The 10,097-nt window shown below is 43.3% G+C and overlaps 1 protein-coding gene and 1 pseudogene across 1 annotated transcript; both read right to left on the reverse strand.

Annotated features, from left to right (window-relative positions):
* Positions 1-1,556: 1,556 nt before the first annotated feature.
* On the reverse strand, positions 1,557-2,672 carry LOC138657245 (homeobox protein notochord-like). Its single transcript, XM_069744906.1, has 3 exons — positions 2,381-2,672; positions 1,916-2,106; positions 1,557-1,715 (listed from the first exon to the last, which is right to left on the reverse strand). Exons 1-3 carry the CDS (start codon positions 2,670-2,672, stop codon positions 1,557-1,559), a joined length of 642 nt encoding a protein of 213 aa, XP_069601007.1.
* A 3,775-nt stretch (positions 2,673-6,447) lies between these two features.
* On the reverse strand, positions 6,448-7,567 carry LOC138657250 (homeobox protein not2-like; annotated as a pseudogene).
* Between the last annotated feature and the right edge of the window lie 2,530 nt (positions 7,568-10,097).

Here is a 10,097-nt window from a genome sequence, read left to right on the forward strand (position 1 = left end):
AAAAAACCCTTCAAAAAACCATCCTGTAATTACTTGAACTCATGTTCCAACTCATGGAACATGAGGAGCAATTACAGCCCGCTAGAGCAACCAGCAGCAAAGAAACAATTATATGCAAGCTGGACAAGACAAAAAATAAATCAAAACGTGGAACAAGAAAATCAAAAACTTAGCTTGTCCTGAAGATTACTGAAGCTAGAAGCTGAGGTAACAAAACACTCTGATAACCTTGATAGCCGGCGGGGAAATGACAAGAAAGCCCGGTTAAATAGGAAACTCCCAAATCCTAATAGAACAGGTGGACACCAGAGACAGCAGAACACAAATCACCCAGTACCATCAGTAACCACCAGAGGGAGCCCAAAAACAGAACTCACAACAGGCTACTAAAGGAAGGTGCTCTCCAACCTTTTCCAGACCGTAGGTCTCAGATGTTCCGGGGTTACCCACTGAACATATTCTTTGCCACTCTCCTGGTGCTCTTGTCCCCTCATGTTCATGTGACTTTCAGCCCTCAAACCCTGGACTGCTGGACTCCTTTTCTTAAACTTGTTACTGCCAGAGAGAATTTAATACGTATAACAATTTTTTATTTTAATAGGTAATTAAATATCCGTATAAAACATCTGACTTATATAAAATGGCCTACATACAAATATAAATAACAATGGTCCTTCAAAGGCCACCATAGGGGCTGAGATATCATAGGACAGGGGACGGGTTGAACAGTCTCCAGTCGATCGGAAGGCGGGGAGGGGGTATTAATATTATACAGCCAGAGCCAAGTACCCCAGTACTGACAGTGTTAAAGGGTAAAACTGGAAGAAATCCACAAATACTTGACTCTTCTGCGAATAGGAGAATAGTGCATGATGCACTGAGACAACGCACGTATAAAAGGCATAACAGTAACAAAGTTACTAGATAGGACAACAGTAAGATGAGGGACAAATCGTATATACTGCGGCTTAATTTCCTTCCAATGACTTAGGAAGTTCTTTGTTAAACATATCCCTGTCCTAAAATTATACATCAAGCAATGAAGGTATAAAGCCAACCTTTCATTCATGGGAGATTGCAAAAAGAATATTAAAACCTCCATGTCCTACAAAATGGGGCACAAATGTGTCATTTAAAATCTACTACAAGATGACGTTCATCACACAACTCTTGCTTGGATTCTTCCTAGTTGGGTGACAAGTAGAGCTAGGCTTTTCCAAAAATTACACTTCTGTGCATAAGTGCCAAGTTCATTGGTCTCATTGTCCTGTTCATGGTGCCTTTTTGGCAAGACTGCATCATCCTTAGGTTGTCTGCAGACTCCTCCACACTTGGAGAAAAGTCAGATGGCCGTATACCTCGGATGGGGTTTCCAACCCTTGGGCTAGCCACAAGCTCTCCGGACCGAAGCATGGAAGCTGCATAGAAAGTCATGCTGTTACACAAGGGTTGAGAGAGCCACCGGCCAGTCTGAGCACTTCATTGTGACCTTAATCAACGTCATGTGACCGGGTGACTCTTCCCTAATTGTCAAGGGAAAAGCAGGTGATGGAGATCTACTCATCAACATCCACCTCATCCTCTCCTTCAATCTCTCTGGTGTCTGAAGCTGGTGGTTCTTTGGGAAGGACTCCAAACTGGGAGAGCTTGGTGTTCTTCTGTTCCAGACTTTGTTTCCTCCACTTAATCCTTCTATTCTGGAACCAGACCTTCACCTAATGAAGAAAGGGGAACACATTGTTGAGAACTTGGATCTAAAGAAAATGTGAGACACTCTATATAATATGGGTCGCTGTTACAGCACTGTGACCCATATTATATCTGTTACAAAGCAAATATGTTCAGCTAAAATAAAAATGCATTGCCAAACAAAAAGGGCTCAAGTTGAGAACCGAGTACATGTGCCAGTTCTTACCTGGGTTTCTGTGAGGCCAAGTGTGGCAGCGAGGTCCACTCGTTCTGTCCCCACCATGTACTGTTGCTTCAGGAAGTCTTTCTCCAACTTTTCCAGCTGTTCTGGAGTGAAGACCGTCCTAATCCTCTTCAGTTTGGAGGGTCCCGTCTTGCAGGGCAGAGATTCAATGGGACAGTTGAAGGACATATATCCTGGAAGAAGCAGAAGATGGCGATACCACAGGCAAGAAAGAAGGAAGGAGCGAACCTAGGACTGGAGCAAACTGAGCTACAACTTCTACAAGTGTAATTCAAGATGATTATTCTGATGTGAGAAATACAAGTCTCAGCAATTCTTATCCTGAAGAATAAAAATCCACATCTCTCCTGATCTAAGCAACGTTTTGTAAAGATTATATTAGCACCAAAAACTAACTATATAGAATTAATATAACAAGTTGAGGAGTGTGGACTCTGCACCCTCCACTGAGTGGTCTGTAGTGCTGCTGGGGCTGAACATAGCCGGGGAAGGCTGCAGGTTGGCAGAGAAATACTGGAGGGTACGACATGGCCCCATAGGAGTAGCCATGGGGTGCAGGGGGCATCTGCCTTCCAGGTTCCTCCACAATCACTCGGGGAGCCGGTCTGTCTTCTCTGGATAGTAGGGAATCAATATCAAAGGCTTTCTTGGGTGTTGTTTGGTCCTGAATGGCCGCTGGCAGAGCAGGAGCCTGAGCCAAGTGATGGCCAAGTCCTGGGAAGATGGGAGTAGGCTGCATGATGGCAGGTAGAAGGCAAAGTATCCTCAGGTGGTGAAGAACCAGGAGCAGGTGATCTCTGCTGGAGAATGTAGGGTCCTGAGCTCTGAGCCCCCTTATATCCAGAGCTGCGCTCTGTGAAATGCTAATACACTATCTGAGCACTTGCAATAGGGGTTTTCGTGATGCCTGATTCAGATGAAACCCTTGACAGATGAGCATATTGCCTCTTCAGAGAACTCTATGGTGCCACCTATTTTAAGTAGCGATCCTGCAAGTGAAAATCAACCCTTTAACGAGTCTTGCAATATGACTTGGAATAAGAGCCAAATCAGTATCTCAATGAGGCAGACGTAGTCACTGGAGAGCGTCTGACCTGTGTGTATCTGTGTAATAATGCATAAGAGCCATCGGCCGCAGTTTTCTGCACCTCTGAAAAGGACACGGCTGATTAGAGGCCAGACAGTCCAGAATGACTAAATCTGAATCACGTCACTCAGTGATTTAGATGTAAACCCTGATGTAAATGCTCAGCGTAGAGCGCCGGAGAAATGTGATCCCAAACGTTATGTAAAATGTTCCCAAAAAAAGCAAGTCTCGCCTCTACTCAGGTCTGTCATCTATTAACGGAAATATAAGGGCTTCCACCTTACTGGTTGTACAAAAGCTCTGGAAAATCACTGTGGCTCTGTATGGTGCACAGGGCAGTGGTCATGGGCGAGGGGCTGCTGTTCTCCCACAAGTAAATGGTTAACTGTTTCCCTTGTGCTGTTGGGTGCATTTACTCGCGGTTTTGCTGCAGGCCATTGCTGACTCCTTGATTACTGAAACAGGTGATACTCTGTTCTCTTCATACTCTACCTTTACTGAGCAATCCAAGTTTAATTGTTACAGCCCAATACATGGTCTTAGTGATGGCTCCTTCAGCGTCCCTTTCTGGCCCCAGGGCGACTTTCTGGCTTCACAGCTCCCACAGGCGACATCACTATTTTTGGAGGGCCAGCAGACGGCCATGGTTTTCCTAGCCATATATTGCTTCTGCAATAAGTTATCCATCTGAGGTGGGCACATTTTTATTCTTCCTTTCTAGTAGAACTATAAATATTTTTGGAGGGCCAGCAGGTGTCTTGTGGACCGATGAGACTGAGAGCTTTTTTTTTTTTTTGTAAAGCGCATGAATCTACTGTTCACTGTAAAAGGCATGAGGCCTACAAATAACAGTAGTTAGTCAAATGGTGACATTTTGGTGTTTCGCTGGCACTGGGTGCCTTGACTGTGTAAGGAATCACAAAATGTGAAGATTTCCAAGTGATTTTAGGTCGCAATGTAGTATCCAGTGTTAGAAAGCTAGGTTTGCATTCTAGGTCCTGGGTCTTAAAGCAGGACAATGACCCCAAACATACTGCACATGATGAAGCCCCCAGAACTGAATGGGAGAGGTAGTACTGGAGAGTTCAGCGGCAACAGGCTACATGGCAAACTGCACACCACTGCTCAGTTATTAATTAAGGTCTGACAGACCAGACTGATCTGTTGCTCTCGCCTCTGAACTTACAACTAGGCATGGTCATGTGTGACAATGACCAAAACCTGGTGGCAGCTCTGAAGCTTGGTAACTTTGCACATTTACCATGCCTGGCCCATGTGCTCCACTTGGTGGTTCAGCATTCTCAAAACCTACCCAGATTTACATGAGCTACTTGTGAAAGTTCACCACATGTGTGCCCATCTCTAAGTCTGCTACAGCTGTCGCCAGCCTGGTAGTGCTGCAGCAGAGCTTGCAACTTCCAGCTCACCAACTGGGGTGGTCACCACACATTTGATCTCGGGGCCTGCTGGCCCTCCAAGTTTCAAACTTTACAGTATTGATATGAAAAATAACATGCCCACCTCGGATAAATTTATATTGCAGTAGCAATATACAACTAGGCAATGCATAGCTGCATTTGGTCCCCAAATGTATGGAGACCTCTATTGTGTGCTGATTCCTACATCTAGGTTATACCTTCCATGGCTTTTTTGGGGGTGTAATAAATTATATTACAAAAGCTGATCATTAAATATAGTTTTGGGTAATTGGTTTGAGGCTTAGGTACAATCTCTCGTGTGTTCTTGACCTATATAACCCAAGGTATTTCTTGCCTTATAATCAAGTGGATTCATTGGGTTTAAGCGCCTTGACGGTGACTGAACTATGTGGTTTTCAGGATAAGGACTTAAGCGAAATTATCCATATAACCTGTCTTATTATATCGGCGCTCTACGTTCCCCTTTATTGTTATATCCAGTATATTATGTCTGTGCAGATCTGCTTATTGTTTGTTCCCGATCTATTGGGACTATGCCATAATGACTATTACACAGTTGTTAGTTTACACCTTATATTATACCTCGGCTTGGGTATAAGGCTCGTTCTTTTTCAGGAACGTCTCTTGAAGGATTTTTTTTCTGGTCTCCCATTGATGTGGTGAATTTTCTCTTTCCATATCTCGTTTTAGTCGTACTTCTTTCCTTACTCCATATCGCTGTAATTCTATTTTTTTTGTTGCAATTTGTGCTTAATAAAATTACTAATTTTCTAATTAACGCCTTGGCGTCCTTGCGCTTTTGGGTTTCTCGATCACCCCTGACGGCTTATACAATTTTATTCTGTTATTTTAATACTTGTATCTGTTGGGTGGGATTTGGATATGGATCACCTCTTTGGTTGTTGGTTAATCTTTAATGTTTTTAGGGTTGAGGAGCATTCTAATAAGATACATGGGCGTGAATGCTAAGAGAAGAGATTGACCAGAGAGAATTTAATACGTATAACAATTTTTTATTTTAATAGGTAATTAAATATCGGTATAAAACATCTGATTTATATAAAATGGCCTACATACAAATATAAATAACAATGGTCCTTCACAGGCCACCATAGGGGCTGAGATATCATAAGACAGGGGACGGGCTGCACAGTCTCCAGATAATCAGAAGGCGGGGGAGGGGGTATTAATATTATACAGGCAGAGCCAAGTACCCCAGTACTGACAGTGTTAAAGGGTAAAACTGGAAGAAATCCACAAAAATACTTGACTCTTCTGCGAATAGGAGAATAGTGCATGAGACAACGCAAGTATAAAAGGCATAACAGTAACACAGTTACTAGAAAGGACCACAGTAAGATGAGGGACAAATCGTATATACTGCGGCTTAATTTCCTTCCAATGACTCAGGAAGTTCTTTGTTAATTAAACGTACCCCTGTCCTAAAATTATACATCAAGCAATGAAGGTATAAAGCCAACCATTCATTCATGGGAGATGGCAAAAAGAATATGAAAACCTCCATGTCCTACAAAATGGGGCACAAATGTGTCATTTAAAATCTGAGATTTCTACTGCAAGATGACGTTCATCACACAACTCTTGCTTGGATTCTTCCTAGTTGGGTGACAAGTAGAGCTAGGCTCTTCCAAAAATTACACTTCTGTGCATAAAAGTGACACGTTCATTTGTCTCCTTGTCCGGTTCATGGTGCCTTTTTGGCAAGACTGCATTATCCTTAGGTTGTCTGCAGACTCCTCCACACTTGGAGAAAAGCCAGATGGCCGTATACCTCGGATGGGGTTTCCAACCCTTGGAATAGCCATAAGCAATCCTGACCGAAGCATGGAAGCTACATAGAAATTCATGCTGTTACACAAGGGTTGAGAGCCACCGGCCAGTCTGTGCACTTCATTGTGACCTTAATCAAAGTTATGTGTCCTGATGACTCTTCCCTAATTGTCAAGGTAAAAGCAGGTGATGGAGATCTACTCATCAACATCCACCTCATCCTCTCCTTCAATCTCTCTGGTGTCTGAAGCTGGTGGTTCTTTGGGAAGGACTCCAAACTGGGAGAGCTTGGCGTTCTTCTGTTCCAGACTGTTTCCTCCACTTAATCCTTCTATTCTGGAACCAGACCTTCACCTAAGAAGAAAGGGGAACACATTGTTGAGAACTTGGATCTAAAGAAAATGTGAGACACTCTATATAATATGGGTCGCTGTTACAGCACTGTGACCCATATTGTATCTGTTACAAAGCAAATATGTTCAGCTAAAATAAAAATGCATTGCCAAACAAAAAGGGCTTAAGTTGAGAACCGAGTACATGTGCCAGTTCTTACCTGGGTTTCTGAGAGGCCAAGTGTGGCAGCGAGGTCCACTCGTTCTGTCCCCACCATGTACTGTTGCTTCAGGAAGTCTTTCTCCAACTTCTCCAGCTGTTCTGGAGTGAAGACCGTCCTAATCCTCTTCAGTTTGGAGGGTCCCGTCTTGCAGGGCAGAGATTCTATGGGACAGTTGAAGGACATATATCCTGGAAGAAGCAGAAGCTGGTGCTGTTAGCGAAGGAAGGAAGGAGCAAACTGAGCTACAACTTCTACAAGTGTAATTCAAGATGATTATTCTGATGTGAGAAATACAAGTTTCAGCAATTCTTATCCTGAAGAATAAAAATCCACATCTCTCCTGATCTAAGCAATGTTTTGTAAAGATTATTAGCACCAAAAACTAACTATATAGAATTAATATAACAAGTTGAGGAGTGTGGACTCACCTCTGTGGCTGCACGGGGGTACGGACATCTGCACCCTCCACTGAGTGGTCTGTAGTGCTGCTGGGGCTGAATATAGCCGGGGAAGGCCGCAGGTTGGCAGAGAAATACTGGAGGGTACGACATGGCCCCATAGGAGTAGCCATGGGGTGCAGGGGACATCTGCCATCCAGGTTCCTCCACAATGACTCGGGAAGCCGGTCTGTCCTCCCTGGATAGTAGGGAATCAATATCAAAGGCTTTCTTGGGTGTTGTCTGGTCCTGAATGGCCGCTGGCAGAGCAGGAGCCTGAGCCAAGTGATGGCCAAGTCCTGGGAAGATGGGAGTAGGCTGCATGATGGCAGGAAGAAGGCAAAGATCCTCAAGTGGTGAAGAACCAGGAGCAGGTGATCTCTGCTGGAGAATGTAGGGTCCTGAGCTCTGAGCCCCCTTATATCCAGAGCTGCGCTCTGTGAAATGTAAATACACTATTAGCATGTGAATAGCCCAGAGCAGAGATCAGCACTGAGAGTGGAAGAGTGGGCTCGGCACACAGACCCCACACTGCCCCCGAGAGGAGAGGAAACGGCCATGGGGCAAAGCTTCCTACAACCTCCCCCAGCCGGCCCCAAAATCCAGGGGAAACGGGACACCTGTAATGACTCCATAATTATCTCTATATACCGACCTGTGATCCACCCGTCCACGGGCGCAGGATTCTGGGATCTGCTCATCTATGTATACGGCTCATATTCAGCTGGTAATTATTAATGGATCTCATATCTCACTGATTATCGACTTATCTATGGGTCTAACTCTACATCTCGCATATTATCTATCCGCTATATTTAGTATTTATCATCACTATCTGACCATTATCGATTTATCAATCTCATATGTATCTGCGTCTTTTAACATGGATATGAAAATGAGATGGATAATGGATAGTATATGGGATGGGATCTACAGAATTGCTTTAAAAGATTAATGATTATTATTATTATTATTATTGTCGTCTTTACCCATCATATCCAGATCCCATCAGATAAATAATATATATAATAATCTCCAGATCTCCGGCCCCCGTATGTCTCCATATCTGCTGTTCTCGCCGCTCCTGGTAATTCTAGAGAATTGTTCTAATGATACATTACACTGAGGAGAGATCCCCAGATCTCAGGAGATCTCCAGGACCAAAACACCGAGCGAGAGACAAAGTCGCTTTTTACATTGATGAGGCGCGAAATGTGTAATAACCGGACATTACAGATCCATAATGATCTCCTCTGCTGCCAGGGTGGGGTAATACGGGGGTCCAGCTCCGAGCCCTTAAATTATCTATTCATAAAGGAGCGCCGCATACCTGTTTTTGGACATATAAGATTCATTATATTAATTAGTAAAGGGAATTGCTGCACTTTGTCCCCCATTAGCTCTGTGGACTTTGTTAATGGATTTCACTTAAAAAGCTGCAGAATTTCACCCTGTGGTAACAACATGGGAAATGTAGCACCCGGTAGTGAGGAACACAGAGGGTCCCCCCTATGCTGGGGGGTCTGGACAAGTGACATGTGGCTGTGACCAGGGGCCGTGACACTCATCAGGGTGGGAGATGTACAAGAGTCCACACAGCTGTACACCATCATCATCATCCTCGCCTCTCTTCACGCATTAACCCTCTGTCAGAGCGTTTTGGGGATTTCTTATGAATTGATTGCAATATGGACAAAAAAATAATTTAACATATATATATATGCGCTACTGGTTATAAATCATCCAGAGGTAATGTAGAATAAAAAATGATTTAAAACAAAAAAATCCATTGGCAGGGTTAAATTATAAATTTTATAAGGAAACAATATTGGGTAACAAGGAAAACCTTTTAATGATGGGGGTGATCATCCCTTTACAGAACTTCAAGCTACAAATAGGATAAAATCCATAACTCATATTAATGTGGCCGATAAATGCTGTAGAATAATCAGTCGATTGTGTAATATCAGATTGTCCAGATCTGATCCCAATCTGAGGTTTTAGTGTACGGAAAATTCCTGCAAACAGGAAAGGGGTTTCTTGCAGTTACAGCAGGAAAAGTTTTTTGTCACATTTCTAGGAATGACCATAGATGCATCCTATATAGAACTTTTAGGTTAGCGGGGCTTGCTGGGACCTTTTTGCATAATGTAAATACTGTTTGTTCACAATTTCATTTTTTTTTCAGATAACCCCCTGTAATGGCTCACGCAGAGCAGATGCATGCTTTATCTTTGAGCTAAAAATTGCATGTAAAAAAGTAGCATTTTTAAAAGGAAAATTTTTGTCTACAAAAAACTTTTAAACTTCCATCAAATTTACACCAAAAAAACACGAAAAGGAACAAAATGCAGCAATAATCAGAAGATTTTCTTGCATAATTTAATGCAGAAAATATGCGGATAAAAACCGCCAGAATAAAAGCTCCATTTCACAATCAACAGAGCAAGAGAATAGTGAACAATTCCAAAAGCTTTATTTAGGCAAAAACATGAAAGGTCCATAAACGATCCACCACACACAGGATAAGATGGTCCAGAAGCCGAATGCAGTTCAGTAACCGGCTAAATGTCCAAGGATATGAGTCCAATAATCCAGCAGACAGAGGATAAAAAATGTTCTATATGCTTCCCCTTCTCTCTGACGTGCTGTGTTCATGGAGCGCCCCCAGACACAGGGCCACAGGTTACTCGGTACCTGTCCTCTGTCTCGGTGCTTGGGTTGTAACGGTGGCTGGACCCGGTCCCTGTTGTGAATTCTGTTGTCGAACTCCCTCCTGTGGTCGTGAATGGTACTTCGGCGAGTTCTGTCCATGGACTCCCTCTGGTGGCTGTGAGTGAAACTGCTGCTTCTG

The sequence above is a fragment of the Ranitomeya imitator genome, chromosome 1 (genome assembly GCF_032444005.1).
Source record: "Ranitomeya imitator isolate aRanImi1 chromosome 1, aRanImi1.pri, whole genome shotgun sequence".
Taxonomy (NCBI): domain Eukaryota; kingdom Metazoa; phylum Chordata; class Amphibia; order Anura; family Dendrobatidae; genus Ranitomeya; species Ranitomeya imitator.

Coding starts and splice junctions, on each gene's coding strand:
- LOC138657245 (XM_069744906.1), bottom strand. CDS start 2,672: ATGCAGCCTACTCCCATCTTCCCAGGACTTGGCCATCACTTGGCTCAG. Junction 2,107..2,380: donor GCAGCACTACAGACCACTCA/GTGGAGGGTGCA, acceptor TGCTTCTTCCAG/GATATATGTCCTTCAACTGT. Junction 1,716..1,915: donor TTGGCCTCACAGAAACCCAG/GTAAGAACTGGC, acceptor TTTCTTCATTAG/GTGAAGGTCTGGTTCCAGAA.